At 38.1% G+C, this 18,286-nt stretch overlaps 2 protein-coding genes across 6 annotated transcripts in view; one reads left to right on the top strand and one right to left on the bottom strand.

The window, feature by feature from the left end:
• LOC111867892 (circadian locomoter output cycles protein kaput) overlaps nucleotides 1-12,357 on the top strand; it is a 34,308-nt gene extending 21,951 nt beyond the window's left edge. For 2 of the 3 annotated variants that reach the window (XM_023858103.2, XM_023858104.2), the window contains 5 exons: nucleotides 134-312; nucleotides 2,894-3,057; nucleotides 4,622-4,825; nucleotides 5,627-6,028; nucleotides 6,811-12,357. In XM_023858103.2, coding sequence (XP_023713871.1) covers nucleotides 134-312; nucleotides 2,894-3,057; nucleotides 4,622-4,825; nucleotides 5,627-6,028; nucleotides 6,811-6,924 — 1,063 coding nt within the window. In that variant the 3' untranslated portion in view covers nucleotides 6,925-12,357. The remainder of the gene's footprint in view (nucleotides 1-133; nucleotides 313-2,893; nucleotides 3,058-4,621; nucleotides 4,826-5,626; nucleotides 6,029-6,810) is intronic. The other variant, XM_023858105.2, reaches the window with a different exon arrangement.
• A 1,820-nt stretch (nucleotides 12,358-14,177) lies between these two features.
• Nucleotides 14,178-18,286, bottom strand: part of LOC111867894 (protein henna) — a 35,058-nt gene continuing 30,949 nt past the window's right edge. For all 3 annotated transcript variants that reach the window (XM_023858108.2, XM_023858107.2, XM_023858109.1), the window contains exons 7-8: nucleotides 16,468-16,697; nucleotides 14,178-14,995 (exon numbers count right to left, since the gene is read on the bottom strand). In XM_023858108.2, coding sequence (XP_023713876.1) covers nucleotides 14,839-14,995; nucleotides 16,468-16,697 — 387 coding nt within the window. In that variant the 3' untranslated portion in view covers nucleotides 14,178-14,838. The remainder of the gene's footprint in view (nucleotides 14,996-16,467; nucleotides 16,698-18,286) is intronic.

The following is an 18,286-nucleotide window of genomic DNA, read 5'->3' on the forward strand; positions in this document are numbered from 1 at the left end:
TGTCTGTTGTTACTGAGTCACATGACAATATGCTTTGAAATCCATTGTAGGTTTCAGGTACTCTGAATACCAGAATTAGTTTTGTTTTTACTGTGTGTTTCTCTGTACTCATTCTTTTATGTGGGGTTGCTAGCTATGTGGACGTGATGAAGCAGTCACAGAAGGCACCAGAGGATGTATCAGAATTGAGGAGTCAAGATAACAGCCAAGACAATGTTGTTACTGGTCATTTGTCTTACAGACACCAGCAGTCATCACAGCCTACATCTCAGAGTGGTCTTGCTTCCAGTCCGTGGTCTTCCAAGTCATCAGGTATGTCAGGATTATTCATGTAGCATGCGGAAAGTGAGCTTCATAAGTGTATTGAAATGGCTTCAGAACAAGAGTGGAAAAATATACTCCAGCTGAAATACACATGACAGTCACACTCTTTGTTTGTTACATACTTGTATGGAAAGAATGTATAATGAACTGACTTCTATTATAGTGAAGTGTTCTCGCTTGCCAGCTGTGTTATTTTTGATTGGAATAATCATGTTTTGAAACTGATTTAATTTCTGTTACCATGGACAAATGTGAAAGTTGGGGAAAGTGAGCTGTTTTGTGTGTGTGTGTGTGCGCGTGCGCATGTGTGAATTGATATTGACATTGCCATTTTCTGTATGGTATTATCTGGTTTACAGTCAATATATTGTGACAAGTTATGAATACCTCTTTCATGCACATGATATTTCGCTGTACTTGCACCATTTATTGATGTCAGTGATTGCATTGGATAACTAAAAACAAATATTTTTCTCAAATATTTGAACATGCATTTGTATTTCTTCAAGAAAATAAATTTTGTTGGGGACTAAGTAATTTTAGGTTATTTGAGCTATTGGAAATATAGTTTAAAGGTTTCGCACAGTGGTATATAACCAAAAGTAGGTCAGTTATTTTGTACATAGCTGATTATCTTGAGTTTTTTAAAACCATGACATTTCATTAAGTGTTTGTTTTTCCATCATAAGGTGTAAGGAGGAAAGAAGTTCCCAGTCTTTTGGGCCTACCAGAGAGAGTAGGCTGTCACTGAACACCACAAGAAATTCCAGGCACAGAATATATCCTGTTAACATAAAAATTTTAAATAAAAATTAAGAACAAAACCGAAATACTCTGATGTTAGTAGTGAAGTCATAATAGTCAATGTAAGCAAATCTAAGAAAGGATAGCAGATAATCTTCTGTTAATATCAAACTTCATCAATCAGTCAATCAGTCAGTTTATTTGTTCCAAGAATCCATATTTGGAGATACAACCTCTGGGTATAGAACAAGTCAGTTACTACATATTAAAATAACATGCATATCATACATGAGTCAGCAATACTATGAAACTTAATTACCTACAGATTTCATACAAATCAGTCATATAATACATTGTCCCACCTTCAACAATTCAATACCAAAAGAAACCCAACGTCTGACATTTTCTTTTATTGATTAAGTGAGGATAAGATATTTGTCATAACATAAAACCATAACACACTCACTTCAGAATTTTAGGGACATAAATTCATCAATGGAATAAATGGAATGTTTCAACAGCAAGGATTTTAAATTCCTCTTAAAAGAGTTAATTTTTTTTCTAATTTTATTTGCTCAGGGACCTTATTATACAAGGTGATACCCATATTTATATCGCATTTCTTAAGAAGAACTGTATTGCAATGATTTACATGTAAATTTAGTTTTCTTTGCATATTGTAATTATGGATGTCCACATTTTTTGCCATAAAGTCTTTATATTTTTTAATAAAACATATCACTTCAAAAATGTATATCGCTGCCAATGTTAAAATATTATAATCATTAAAAATTTGTCAGGATGACGTTCGATTATTAACCCCGCTGATAATTTGAAGGACCTTTTTTCAGTTTAAAGTGTTTTGTCACATTCGTTATCCCCTCCCCATAATATGAATGTATAAGGGGTGGGCCTCCTTGGCCCTTGCACCGTGACCACAGTGATCTGTTGTCCCTCCCCGTAATATAATACCGTATCGCAGACAGGACTCAAAATTTGAAAAGTAGATATTTCTTATCATATTTTGGATCAACGTTTCTTTTAATGTTTTTATCATATAAACTACTTTGCATAGCTTAGCTCTTAAAAATCGAGCGTGGGCACCCCATTTGAGGTTTTCTGTGATGTAAATACCTATTAGTTCTGATTTATAGGTAAATTCTCAAGTTTTAAAATTTATTTGTGGTCTTAATGGAACTCTAATTTTTTTTGATGAAATAACATAGCAAATGTTTTTTCAAAATTTATTATGTTCATCAAAGAACAATGCCAGTAAGAATGACAAAACCATAAGAAAAGAAAACTAAAATCCCCTGTAGAATTTTAACCTTACCTATAGGGCTTTTCAGTTTTGTTCTTATGTGGTTTTGTTACTAATTTTTGCTGGCAATTTTATCCAAATATTTTCTGAAACAAACCCTGAGTTTCTTTCAAAAACCATGCCCTCCTTTACTCTTGGTGACAGAAAGGAAAGTAGTTTCCAAAATGTTTTTCTAAAAGAAATTTAGATGGTGAACAAGTCCAGAATAGTAGCCATAGTTATGTTAATTTAGTTTAATATACTTTATTTATATATTGGTTATTTGGGTGGTAGAGTGTTGCGGTTAATTGTGCTAAGAGTATTAGTACGTTGTTGCCACATTTTAAAGTCCTCCCTTTGATTCTGAAAAAGGAAACACAAAACTTAATGCAGTATGATTTTATGCAGTAAGGCCTTCATGTTCTTAATAATGATTATAACACACTGTTTTCAATATTAGGGCTCAGTCTTTAGAATTGTCTATGTTATTTATAAAGTCTCTGATATGTCTTTGAATTTGAACAGCTGGTAAGCCATCAAGGTTAGCAGAAGTACATTCTCCACAAGGTGGAAATGGGTTGAAAGCGCGGACACGACCCTCAGTTCATCGTGGTGCTGGGTCAGATTCTACATCCATGTCTGCAGATTCTCCAAGCTCTCGCCATTCTGAATTCACACAACGCAGTACTGTGAGTAACACTCATGGTGTGATAGGTGGCCTGTTATGCTAGAGGTCCTTGAATTATGTTTGTTGCATCATGTTATTTAATAATAATTTAATGACCTCTGAAAAATTTGGCTACCCTTGCTCTAACATCTCTAATATTAATATGCGTAGCCTTATTCATATTTATGTGTGTGTGTGTGTGTGTGTACAGATGTGTTACCTCAAATTTTCTACACCTAGATCTCTGCAAAACATTTGTAGTAGGAAGACAGTTCTTGGATCAGACACTTCCAAATTTTTGCTGATTTGTTTGTTGTTTTATAAATTACCTTCAGTGTTCTCTTGTTCAGGCCCATGAACTTCTGATGTTTGCTTGTATCCTTACAGGGAAGTACAGGATTTTACGAAAGGGATTTTGGGTTTTGGGAGATAGAACTGCTAAAGAGTTGTTATATAGCAGTGGGACTCAAATGATTAGTTGCTCAAAACAATGAATTTAATCATCTTTATTTGCTGCTTTAAAACCTTTGCAAGTCATACATCAGAATTTGCAAAATTCAGTATTGCTGAGATTGCAACATTCCACTTGAGCCAAAAGTAACAGTGGTCAGAATCCAAAGGAAGTAATAAAGGACTTCAAGCAACCACTGCCATGCCTATTTGTCTATCTTGAATTTGTCTTCGGTTGAGAATTTTGTGATGCATGTATTCATTATACCTCCTAATAATTTTTTGTTGACATTTTAATAGAAAATTTGTTGGTACATATTATTTATGGTTAGTTATCACCTGAACTTCATAACTTGTACTACTCTTCTCCAAGTATAATTAGAATTATCAAGTCAAGGAGGATAAGTTGGGCAGGACATGTAGCATGAATGGGGGAGATGAGGAATGCATATAGGATATTGGTGGGAAAGCCAGAAAGAAAGAGACTACTGGGAAGACCAAGTTGCAGGTGGGTGGACAATATTAAAATGGATCTTAGAGAGATAGGATGGGATGGTATTGATTGGATTGATCTGGCTCAGGATAGGGACAGTGAAGGGCTCTTGTGAACATGGTAATGAACCTTCAGGTTCCATAAAATGCTGGGACATTCTTGAGTAGCTGCAGAATTGGTGGCTCCTCCAGAAGGGCTCAGCTCCATGAGTAAGTAAGTAAGTAAGTAAGTAAGTTATTACCTGAAGGTATCCCTGTAATAGGCTCTGGAGGCCCATAGGGTTGTGAGATGTTGAGGTTCCTACATTTTCTGGACAATCAGCTTGTAGATAGCAGCAAGGTTGTCAGCCCTACATGCTGGCTGCCCTTTACCCCCAAGAACATTCCAAGAATATTCCTGGTACTCACTTCTGTTAGAGGCTGAGTCGACCCCAGGGCCATAGTGCTGCTGGAAGGATTAGATCAATTGAAAAAATCCAGTGACCTCATCAAGACTTGAATCCGTGACCTTCCGGCTTGTAGCATAGCGCCCCAACCAACTACTTTTTTTTATCGCATGAAATGTATGGTCTTCAAGGTCCTTGGTGCTTAAAGTGAATTCTGTTCTTATATCTCCTGTCTTATAAAACAATGTATTCTTTCAGCGCTCAAGAACTAATGTGGTTGCACCTGTCCTTAATAAGCCAGAACTGACGATGGCTCAGCCACAGCAGGTGACACCACCTACTACTACAAAATTCCTGAAGCCACAGCAGGAGTATGTGGCAGTACCAGTTCCTGTTCAGCCCATCCTTGCAGCTGCAGGCTTTCCAGGCACTGTTGTAGCATCTCTACCACCTCCCTCTGAGGTTTGACTCTTGTATTTGTACTAATACAGTATTTTGATTTAAGGCATTGGGATTAATCAGCCTGTTTCTGAAAGTTGTTTTGCTGTGGGTCCTTTATATGGCAAATGGGCTTCACTTCCTCTACTGTATTACTGAAATATATTTTACCTTACTTGATCATTGTTATCATCAGCATCCATTGATATTGATGCTAGAGTGGTTCAGCTCATGAGAAAGCTTACGTCAGTTTTTCCTCGTCTTCTCCTAGCATTGTTTTCATATATACAGGCTGGTGGATGAAAAGTGTCCAGTTACTTCTTTTTCCTTACAGTCTCTCTCTTTAGGTTTCCTACCCGCTCTTTTCTCTCTCCTTGATGTGTTTCATTACCTTGGTAAACCAGCCATTGCCACATCCCAGAAGATGGCATTCTTCACTTGCGGTATTATTTTTTCCACCAAAATCCTATGGATAAAATTTGGGGCAGAAGCAAAAAAAAAAGGGGGGGGTAAAAGTATCCCTGTAACAGGCCATGGAGGCCCATAAGGTTGTGAGATGTCGAGGTTCCCACATTTTCTAGACATTTGACTCATAGATGGCGGCAAGGTTGTCAGCCTTACTCAGCGGCCACCCTTTACCCCCAAGAACATTCCAAGAATATTCCTGGTATTTAGGTTCATAAAGTTAACGAAGAGTCCAGATACCAATTTAAGGAAAATCTATTTCTCCAGAGCAGAGTTATTCATATGAACAGACAGTGTACTTGAAGTACTGAGTGGATTTCTGAACACACCTGTAATTACTTTGTCTGCCTCATGCTGTAGCTTGTTCATCAGCCCCTTGTAATGACGACAGCACAAAGCCAAATCCAGGAGCAGCTGCAGAGAAAACACGAAGAATTACAGCGGCTGATAGTGCAGCAGCAGGAGGAACTGCAGCGAGTGTCAGAGCAGCTTTTGATGGCTCGGTACGGGCTGTTGTCACCCATACATCTCAATGTGACCTTGCCTTATACAGCAGCTGCAGGGCCAGTCATTAGCAGCACTACATCTACGCTCGGATCCACACATCAGCAGTATCAGACACAATCAGGGACACCTGTTTGTCTGCCTGTCCCAACTGTGTCATCGGATATATCATTACATGAACATTCTTCTCTGGCGGTTACCAGTGTTGCCTCTCGTCCTCTTGTCCAAACGACGTCTGTTATGGTACAACCACACCAGGTAAAGAGGTTTGTTCTTTTAGTACAAATTAGATAATACATCAAGCACCAGTATGCAGTATCACTTTGTTGTCTTCTGGCATGCATCAGATTTCTGTAAGTTTCAAATTGTTAACAGTGAATGTCCATTGTATTACTCATCGACTTCTTGTAGGTACTGTGGTGTTGTAATAGTTCAGATATTTCTCATCTAAATATAATATGAGAACAGAGATATCAGAATTGAAGTTGAACCAAACCAGAATGAAAATGGATATAGGTTACAACATTTGATGTGAGTGTAGATAATAAGAAATTAGAGATAGTGGCAACAGCCTTGAGCATAGGAAATGAAGTATTTTTCCACATAGTGAACATAAAAAATGAGAGATTTATGATATCAGTCTGTATTCCTTGTCCTGTTATTTCAGTTAACATTTTAATGCTTTTCCCACACTGTCACTGATTTTAAATCAGTGATTCTCCAGATGTTGCTTTGCCTGTTTACAAGGATGACAGTATGCAAGCAGAAGTGGAAACGGTGGTTGAAATAATAAGGCACTAACTTGAACGGGCAGGAGACAGAAAATTTCACCCTACAATATCATAAGTGTCTCAGTCTTCATGGGGGCTATGTAAGAGAATAGTTCTTGAGTCATACAATGACATTGTATTATCCATATTGAGGATACAGTGAATCATCTCAAGGTATATGTCTTATGAACTTACTTTCATGCCATTCATCATACGAAAATGTAAGTTAACATATTGACTTTTTGGTCATTCAGATGTGTTTATTTTTAGGTTAACCTTCAAGCGCATGCTGCAACTGAGGAAGTGATTCCCTTCCAGCTATCACAGCAGCAAGCCCAGCTGTTGTTCACTTCTCCAAATTCAACAGTACAGCACAACCAGTGATGAAGTAGTCAGTTAGTCTTCCCCCCTGCAACATCTTTTCCTTTGAGGGGGGGATGTGACATTGAATTTGCTGTACCACTGCAGTCAACTTTATTGATATGGGTCTGTATAGACCGGTAGTCTAGACTCTACACAGCTTGGATTGTCTGCATGATTACAGGCTGAATTGTGGTGACCCGGCCCCACTGTGTGCTGTCATGTGTGGAGAAGTACTGGTCTGTACCTGCAGAACTTAACCAATCCTTTGTAACTGTACTGAATGTCATAGTTGAGTTGTTGGCACTCCTGTTATTTTAGCTAAGTCTTGTATTCTGTTCTTGCCTTGGAGGTGGGTTATCTTGATTGAGAAATTTTGTGGTTTTCCTCAGCCTTTCCAAGCTGCTAGAATAACACCTTGATGTAGGCTATGACTGCTTTCTTGCACAGCCTTCTCAATTAATCATTTACATTCATTCTGACATTCAGTGCCGTATAACCTGTACCGTTCTAAAAACATCATATAACCCAAGAACCACAAGACAGTATATTTGTATCTGTCAACCTAACAACTCAGGCAAAGTAATAACAAAGGTTATTTACATTAATGTTAATCACATTATGTTTTGACCCCTATTGGGTCATCATCAGGTGCATCTGTGTGTACTTAGATGCTGAATATTTTTTTCAATATGGATCCATATTTTTCATCATATTTGACCATATGATTATGTGATTATAGCTTAGTAGTGAACCTCTGGTTTGTTTATTCCTTGGTTTTAAACCATGTTGGTATAAAATTGTATTAAATTAAATTGAAGTTAGTTTAAAATTAATTTAAAATTCATTAAGATTAAAATTAAAAGAATTTTAATACTACACCCTATTCTGTATGGGTTTGTATTAAATTGTTAAGTTATGTGTTTATGAATAAATAGTTCAAAATGTTTATAAATGCCTGTTTGACCATTCTGTTGGTACACTGTCTATCCCTGTCTTGATTCTTCTTTGGTATTGTGGGTATGATATAGTTGGGGGCCAAGTTATGATGTTATGGGTCTCTTGCAACTCACGTTTGTACCTGCTGCCTCATTATTTATACCATATCAGAGAGTATACAGGGTTTGTCTGGAAAGTAATGCAGTTAAGTTCATAAAAAAATGTATTCAAGATATCGTTACAAACGTTTAAAATTCTTCAAAGTACTCCCCTTGGGCATCCACACACTTTTGCCAGCGACTTTTCCATGCACGATACGCATCCTGGAAGGCGTCGACTGGGACCTCGTTTAGAGCTTTTGTCATGGCGGTGTGGATCGCTTCAATGGTTCCAAAACGGGTTTCTTCCAGGGCGGTCTTGATCCTCGGGAGCAAAAAGAAGTCTGCTGGAGCCAGATCAGGACTGTAGGAGGGCTGGGGCAACCTTGCCAAGGTGTGCTTGGCCAGAAACTCCCGGATGCGCAGAGCAGTGTGGCTGGGAGCATTTCCACATGGGCAAATTGTCTGCAACGATGTCGTGCACAGTGGTTTTCGGAATACTGAGAGTCTCTGCTATCATCCGAACACTCATTCGACGATCGGTATTTAAAAGATCATGAACACGAGACACATTTTTGTCACTTTTGCTGGTTGATGGCCATCCAGAGCGGGGGTCATCATCCACCTCTTCCCGGCCATTTTTAAACAACTTCAACCACTTGGAGACTTGAGAATAGGAGGGAGCAGAGACCCTGTAGGCTTCCTGAATCATTTGGTCGGTGTTGGTGAGGCTTTTGTTCAGTTTAGCACAGAATTTGATCGCATAACTTTGTTCAATAGTTTTCTCCATTGCGTGTCATGACACAGGCACTAACAGGAGGGTCACGGAAACAGCGATCCTGACGCTCCCAGAGCTCAGAGCAGACCGAGCTTGGAAGCGTTGTGAAACTAAGAGTCCCATCCCCCTTTTCCAACCAGTCTCAACGCACTGCGACCAGGAGGAGCAGCAGCAGGAAAAAACAAATTGCATTACTTTCCGGACAAACCGTGTATCTCAACCTATGATGATGTGTATGATCACATTGTTCTGTAACACTAATATGACTGCATTAGTTGTGTATAACTCTGTTGTTTTATAAATTTTTCTTCTAATTTGTACTTACCACTTTATGATATGTAGTGCAGCTCACATCTTGTTCTGTATTTGGTTGTTGAGACTCTGTCAAAGTTATCTTACATTTGGTACTGTGATCATTGTGTTGGGTGGGTCGTATGGGATGAAAGGTGGATGGGGGGAGGGTAGGAGGTGGGTAGGGTTGTTGGTAGTAAGAGGTAATGGAAGGGGCGTGGTTAATTGATGGTATTAATTTTTCTTGGTGAGTACATTTTTAGAACAGTGTCAAATATAGGGTTGTTTACATTTACATGTGTCATTCATTTATAGATTAATGTAAATAACCTTTGTTATTACTTTTACTTGAATTGTTATGTTGGTGGTTACAAATATGTTATTTTGAATGACACACAACAGGATGTAACACGTAAAGATCCAAGAACCATTTCTTCCTTTGTATTCATGGGGACCCAGGTCTGATTCTTTATTCAGAAGACAGCTGCCCCACCTGTCAGATTTCTGTGTTTCCTCAAATTCTCCAGGCAGTTCGTGGGATGATGCTTTAAAATCAGCCATGAGTACTTCTCTCGACATCCTTCCTAATTTGTAATTCATGATCGCCTTCCCATTTGACACCATATAACCTCTACAGCTGAAACAATCTTTAGTCCTTTAGCTGATCCCGCTGACATATCTGATACTGTTCCTGTCTTGTATGAGTTCTCTCTCTCATTATTAGCCTTTGTCCAATAATATTACTGTTTCACTGTGCCACAGCTGATTTCATGTCTACCACTTGGACATTTATTACCTAACCAACATAACTCTGCAGCTAGTAAGGGGAAAGAATGGCATTGACAGTGGCCTGGGATAGTTTGAAGGGGCAGTGAAGGTAGGGAGGGTTCATCTGCAAACTGTAAAGAGATACAAAGGCATATAAAGCTTATAAAACAATCCTGAAAATAAAGTTATCATTGAAAGTAAGCAGTTCTGCATAAAAGCATGGTTTCACCTTATCTCTTTGCTTAACTTCATATGTGTGTGCCAGATATCCTGTCATCCTCACTGCTAGCATAGCTGCTGTTTTCATTTCACTTGTATATCCCAACTGACACTTTCTCCATATCACTTCTCCAGTATTTTTGCAGTTGTTGCACATGATCTCACGTGTCTTCATGCTTATAATGTCACAGATTTTATAGTGTCTGCCACCCTTCCCTTAACAGTATTCCATGTGTACTCACCAGGACTTAAATTGCAGTTGCATTATGTCTTATACACTTAATCACTTGGTTGAGGTCAGTGAAGTTTTACCTGTTTTAATAGTTTTTGTTGAGACATTTGTCCATAGTTTCAGTAATGTCTGTGAATCAGTTCTGGATGTCAGTTTTTCTTGAAGCTTGTATAGGTAACCTACCTTGTTGTGGTATGGTGTGATATTCATAGCAATCAATCTGTTTGGTGGTAAATGTGGTATAAGCCTTTCTCTTTTCTTTCTCTTTCTCTTTTCAGTCTTTGACTTTACCTTGAACACTGAAGGAGTTCTGTGTGTAGGTACTTTTACCACCATCTGACAGTTATGATTTCTTGGCCAGGGCTGTCATCTTTCCTTATGCCAAATACATTATCGCTTTACCCGTACCTATGTAGTGCTTTTTGAGGGTGATCTATAGTTCTTTGAAATATGTGACTGTTTTGGGAGTGTATCATTCTGTTTCTCCCATTGTCTTAAGGTGTCTAGTTATGCAAGCTTCAGTATTATTTCTTTCCATCAGCACATATGTTGTTACATTCCTTGAATAGAAAGCACAAATAATTTATAATTTTTCATAATGTTTATGTCCTTTGAAAATAATTTCATTCATTGCTGTGAAATGGATTTTCCTCAGTGTAGGTACTTCTTCACTGTGAAGGATTAATGAATAATGTTGCTGAGCCCAGTTCAATATAATTTATCCAGTGAAGCTTTTAGGGTGGATGTTTTCCTTTCATTACCTCTCATTGGTTTAGCTAGTAGCCCTAGTTATTTTGCTTTCTTTCCTGATCATGCAGATTGTCCCTTCAGAAACACTGATATGGACTGAAAATGTTGCAGAAAGAACTGCAGTTGAAGAATGTTAAACAGCAAATATTTTTGTCTTCATCACACTCCTGTATTATGGTGTTTAATTCACTGCTCTTTACTAAGAGTCATTTTACTTGAAGGAAGAACCATGTTCCACTTCCACTGTTTATAATGAACAAATGAATTTACTTTACTATTGTTTGCAACGAAATTACTGACCCTCTGACTGTGCATAGAGTATTATGTAAGATAAGGTAAGGAGAAGGAGAGAGAATTTGTTCACATTTCTCCACATGCACATTATGTCTGGTGGGTAGTGAGGGACCAAAATATTTCAATTTATTCCTTCTTTATAGTAAGGAGTGCTTGGAAAAATATATACAGGTATTTACAAAGATTTTGCAAATGAGAAAATGACTCTGGAATTGTGTTGTGGGTGTATCATTAAAGTAATCGTGTTTCAACATAAACTCTCTACTAGTCACACAATGAACTTGAAAACAGTACGTAGTAGATCACAGCATTGTATTCTTGTGGACAGGCTCATAATTACAAAAGTACAAATTACTTTTTAACTATGGAAGTTGTCCATAATGTATATGGTTACAGTGTGTTGTGTGAAAAATGTTGGCAGTTTATACAGAGTTACTATAGATTAAGCATACACTTTTAAAAATTTATTTTTAGTAAATTAATTTTCTTCCATATTAGTATCAACTGAAACAGAAACTGGAATTGTTATTCTGTGTTGGAAGGCGATTTAGTTTAAGAAGACACTTTGCAAGGCACTTCTAGAAGATGAATTGATTATGAAAACCATAAAACATGACTCCCAGCATTTCAAGATCTTAACTCTTGTGAACTTCATCTGAGATTTGAAAGATGTGGTAACCCATTCTTACCAACTGATACTGATGAAACAGTGTATTTATGAAGCTTTTCATCAATAAAACAGGACAATTTCAAACAAGTTCTTTATCACCTGAATGTTGGCAGTTTTACCAGTCAAGCTGATTCTTCTTGAGTCATGTTCAAATGTTTGTGTTGCAGTTTCCATTGATGTAGCTTCTAGGTATGTTAATGGGTGCAAAGCAAAATTTTAAAAGTGTGTACTTCATTACTAATAACCTGTATTGTACTGGATGAAAGATATTACATGGTTTATGAGAGGCAATAGAAATTTAGTGGATTATTTTTGTAACAGAAGTATCCTGATGGAAAAGTTTGCTGTGTACAAAAGACTAGGATGTTAAAACTTTGTGTTCTGTAACATTCTTGTGAATATATCCTGTTTTGTCACATGTGCTTACTATTCATTTCTTTATGATGCCCTTTCAGTTTCTTTCTCTTGAAATGCTTTGCAGCTTGACATTCTTGCATTGCATAAATATGTTATATATAGTTGTTGAGAATTTATTTGATGTTATGGTTTTTTTAATGCTAGTGGGGTGGGACTAAGTCCCTTGTACTGTGGCCACTTCTGGCCTATTGTACCAGCCCCAGATGATAGGTGAGGGTGATTGTGGAGCAATTGGTGGAATGAAGATTGGCAGGGGAAACCAAAATACTCGGAGATAACCTGCCCCTGTTCCACTTTGTCCACCACAAATCCCACTTGACCAGACCCGGGATCGAACCCGGGCCGCCGTGGTGGGAAGCCAGCTACTAACCACTTGAGCTATGGCGTGGCCACCGATGTTATAGTTACTTGAAGTAGCACACAGGAGCTTATTTCTGTACTTTCCACTAATTGAGCATTGAATGTCTTTATGCCTGAAGTAGAGGCCTTGGAGGCCCATAGGGTTGTGAGATGTTGAGGTTCCCACATTTTCTAGACAATCGGTTCATAGATGGCGGTAAGGTTGTCAGTCCTACGCGCCGGCTGCCCTTTACCCCCAAGAATATTCCTAGTACTCATTTCTGTTAGAGGCTGAGTCGACCGCAGGGCAATAGTGCGGCTTGAAGGATTAGGTAAATTGAAAAAAATCCAATGACCTCATCGGGATTCGATCCCATGACCTTCCAGCGTGTAGCATAGTGCTTCAACCAACTATGCTACTGTGTGACCCTGCAGTACATCTAAATATTAAAAAAAAAATCAGTTTCTACCTCACAGAAAATTTGTAAATATACTCTGAACAACCTGCAGAGATTTTTTTAAGGTGTACTGTGCATATATATTAGTGTCTTCATAGTTAAAGTCCCTGTTCGAGAATCCATTTAATTTGAGGTGATGCATATAACTCTCAGTCACTTTTCTGTTGCTTACAGTGTCTAACTCCTTAAGATGTCATGACTTTGCAGCAAAGAAGCAATCACAATTTTATAAGCAAAAAAGCATATTTTTTTCATGTTAAATAGGCAGGAAGCACTATGAATAAAATCATACAGGTCATAAATTGTCTTTATTTGGAGGGGAGTAATATATTCTGTATTGTTCAGATTCTTTTTATAGTTTGAGACGACCTTGGTCCCATTCACCTCAGACTATTAAGACTGTCCTGTAGTAATCACCATGCTTTGAAAGTTTAAACTATGTCTCAATAAGGGTGCCTCAATTTTAATTCCCTGCTGGCCTTATTTTTCTAAAAGAACACTCTGAAATTTCTTTCATAAGGCAGGAAAGATCATTTTGCTTATTTCTAATGGTATCCGATAAATTATTTCATAATGGGATAATTCGATAAGGGAGAAATAATTGTGTTCAGGGACTGTAAGATGAGTGGGAATGTAGCACACATGAGAGAAATGAGAAGTTGATGCAGACACTGGTCACAACAACAAACCTCCAAGTACATCAGGACACAAATCCAGTTTCTGCAGTAATTAAATTATTTTTCTTAGAGAAAACATCTATATTGAAGATTAACTACAACACAAGGTGTCACTGGTGTAGGATTTGAGGTTTCTGCAGTGGTGAATATTCAGATTGTGGTCTCAGATGTTGTGACACCACGCAATCTTGTTGGTGGGTACTGACATTTGGGAGGAGCCTCAAAATGCTTTATATTCCTAAAATGGGGGCAGAAGTTCCTCTGAAACGTCCACCTATAAGATTGCATGGTGTCACACCCCAGAAGACAACAATCTGAAGTCATCATTAACATTGAATAAGGTACTGTAGAGTTCATAGAGTTTGTCCATTTCAGTAGCCATTCATTGCAAACATGAAAGTAGATGTGGTATATATTTACAAAGAGTATACAAAACAGTATTAAACATAAATATCTCTAGGAGCAATTGTGTAAGTATTTTTTGTCATGCACTCTTTCAGTTAAGAGGTTTCCCACTAAACAACTTACCATCCCATATCAGGGTTCTTCAAAATTAAAGGAAAAAAATATTAGTATGATGTACCCTTCTTCATTCACATGACAATTAATGCATCTCATTATGGTGAAAACATTTGCTGTTGAAATTTAAATTTTTTGCATCTTTGTTATGCATGATGCAATTAGATAAACAAATACAACAACTGTAGATGCACTTTACAGTGTTCTTGTGAAAAACTGATGACAACTTTTGACTAGTGATTTATAATATATCTTCAAGGTGTTGGAATGTACTGCTGTAGTATCTTACAGATGTATGACTTACATGAAAAGTTTTTTAATTTAATTTGACAGGCAATTATGCTGCAATATGAATCATCATACCCTGATGCAGCTATATATTGTGACAAAATGTAAGAGAATATATTTGTAACTTTGTTCAAAATTAATTTATGTTGTACTTATGAATTCTTCATGCACACAGTTAATCATGTTTCACAGGTAAGATTGTCACAGCTTGCGTAGAGCATCAAGCAGGATCTGCATTTCTTGGTGTATATTGTCCACCAGTCCTTCAATCTGAGGCTTAGAATCTAGTAGCTCGATGCTCTGAGTGTAAGGATTGTAGCGGACTCCAAAGTGACGAGGGATTGTATGGGCGTATTTTCTGAAAACAAGATATGTTTATATATATTATTTTGTTCACATGTTTCTTAATTCCTGCATTAATTACTAAGGGTTTGGATAGTTCTATCATTAAAGTCACTAACTAAGGGTTTGATGACCAGGATTCAGTTCCTTGCAGGCAATGAATCATTACTCTTGCTGCAGTGAAGACTAGTTCTGAGGCCCACAGATGTATCCAATAGATACTAGGAGCTCTTTCCTCAGGAGTAAAATGACAAGAACCTCCATCTGGTGGCAGTATTAAATATGTGTGTAGTTTAACATGTACACCTTTCATGTCAATGAGAACTATTTTCCGTACTAGTATATTTCTGTTCTGTGTCATAACATTTGTTGTGCTTACAAGGTTTATGGACTTAGTGAAATAATATATTAAGGAAGAATTATGAATTTTGCTATGGGCAGACTTTCATTCGTTACTGACTACTGGCAAAGAGGATGCACAAAATTGTGGAAGCTGTCACCATTGCCAATTTCAGATAAAGGTACCTGCCTATTCTGTGAGTTGCATCAGATAAAGTTGGTCCTTAGGTATTAAATGAGATGTTCAGAGATGTTTCCTTCAATGTCTGGCTAAAAGATGTATATTTCAGAAGCTTATTATTTCTGTTCTGAAGTAAAAAGGAAAGGCATGTTCTCTGTTGGACTCATTATGTCATGCAAGTCTTATCACTAGACACAGACGCGAGATCTCTGGGTGTAAGTGGTGTTGAATCTTCAAGCGAAACAACTTTACATTTAGGCCACTTCTGAATCTAGGCTTTATTTAGAGTTACTAACCCTAACATTGGTCTCTGACATTAAGGGAGGAAGATAGACTGAGAGTGTTTGAGAACAGGGTGTTGAGGAGAATATTTGGACTGAAGAGAGATGAAGTGACAGGAGGTTGGAGAAAACTGCATAATGAGGAGCTTCAAAACTTGTACTCTTCTCCAAGTATAATTAGAATGATCAAGTCAAGGAGGATGAGGTGGGCAGGTCATGTAGCATGAATGGGGGAGATGAGGAATGCATATAGGATATTGGTGGGAAAGCCAGAAGGAAAGAGACCACAGGGAAGACCAAGGCGTAGGTGGGTGGACAATATTAGAATGGATCTTAGAGAGATAGGATGGGATGGTATGGATTGGAGAGATCTGGCTCAGGATAGGGACCAGTGGAGGGTTTTTGCGAACATGGTAATGAACCTTCAGGTTCCATAAGATGCTGGGAAATTCTTGAGTAGCTGCAGAATTGGTGGCTCCTCCAGAAGGGCTCAGCTCCATGAGGAATTAAGTAACCCTAGCATAATTACACTAACATGTTTAAGCTTCCTTACTTTTACCCACAACAATCTTTGGAGTGTATTAACTGTTATTAACTCCAATTGGTTATTGGTTGACCCCTGTGGGCTCTACTACTAGAGTGTTTGTAATAGTTTTCATGTCAAAAAGAAGCTAGTAATATCCTTACATCATCTTCTCTTTGGCATCTTCAAAGCTTTCAGCTACGAAGTATATAGGCTGGTATTCAGTGATGGGATACTTCTGAACTGCTGTTTTGAAAGGCTCAAATGGTTTTAATTCAGGTTTGCCACTCAAACTATATTGTAGCTCGCCAAATGAAGACAGCAGACCTGCTCCAAATGCTTTGAGTTGTCCATCTTGTCTGCATAGACCAAACTCCACCGTAAACCAGAAGCACTACAATATAAAAAAATCAACAGATTTAATATATGTGGGATTAGGATAAAATTGAGAGATACCAGGGCACCAAATTCTCAGCACTAGTGTTCATTTTAATAGAAACCCACTGTAAACAGACACATTATTTGCATAATCACAGGCAGAGATATAATAATAAAAAACATTATCAATCTGACAGTAACTAAGAGTAGTAATTAGTTAAGTTTTATTAATGGGTGATTTATTTCACACAGAGGCAATTAACACAATACACACAAATCTGGTATTGTATGGGTTGTTGCAATTTTCCATTTGGTACGTAACTATGTGGAGCACGTGATAGCATAGTTTGTTGAGGCACTATACTAGACGCCGGAAGGCCACACGTTTGATCCCCCCCTGAAACCCTATTGACCATTTCAATGGACTTCTCATGGCATGCCCATAATAGATGGCACTGAATGTTCAATTTCGCCATATAGTTATATTTACTCATAGATAGCAGCTTTACAGAAAGAAACAGACTGAAACAGACACACACATACACGTGCAGAATCACGAAGATCATGTGCTGGTACTTATTTAAACAGATAACAAGTTAGTGGACTTGTGTAAGATGTATTTTTGTGGTATGCTATAATTTTACTTTATGGAAACTGTCTAATTATTTAGTATTTAGTAATTATTGCATAAACTGCTGAACGTACAGAATATTCCGAAAACATAGATCCCCTAATCACGGAATACAAAGCAGACTAACCTCTGTGCGTATTCAGAATGACGGCTAGGTATATTAACAGGGAAAGCAACCTAAATGTGGTATGTCACTGTGCTGTTAAATGTACAAAAATATAGAAAAACTCAACAGAAAACACATTACCGTGACTAATATGGTGTAGGAAAACCTCTGGCCTGCAGAACTGCTTGCAGTCTCCTTGGAATGGATAAATAGAGGTCCTGTATGATTTGTAAGGGAATCTTGTACCATTCTTCCAGCAAAACATTGGCAAGTTCTGTTAACAATGATGGAGGTGGATAGTGCGCACACAGATTGCTCTCCAAAACAGACCACAAAGGCTCAATAATATTGATATCTGGCGACTGTGGAGGCCATGGCAGACGTGACACTTCATCTTTGTTCTCAGAAAACCAGTCCTGGATGATGTGAGCTATGTGAACACGGGCATTGTCGTCTCGGTAAATGGCATCACTATTGGGGAACAAATTTTGCACCATGGGATGGACCTGGTCGCCCAAAATGGTCACATAGTCGTTGGCAGTAACGTGACCTTGCAGGGTAATGTTGGGTCCGACAGACTACCATGATATGGCTGCCCATACCGCCCATACCATGATCGAACCCCCGCCATATTTCACTCTTGGCAGCAAACAATCTGAATCGTAAGCTTGGGATGGTGTTCTCCAGAAACAGTGTGGAGGTGGACTCATCCGACCAAATGACAGTCTTCCATTGCTCCATAGCCCAGGTTTTATGACTTCGGCACCACACTCTCCTCTTAGTGGCATTTTGATCACTGATGTGTGGCTTTGGAATTGCAGTTCGTCAAGAAGTACCCTGCTTGTGGAGTTCCCTTTGTACTGTTTTG

This window comes from Cryptotermes secundus, unplaced genomic scaffold, assembly GCF_002891405.2.
Source record: "Cryptotermes secundus unplaced genomic scaffold, Csec_1.0 scaffold111, whole genome shotgun sequence".
NCBI classification, from domain to species: domain Eukaryota; kingdom Metazoa; phylum Arthropoda; class Insecta; order Blattodea; family Kalotermitidae; genus Cryptotermes; species Cryptotermes secundus.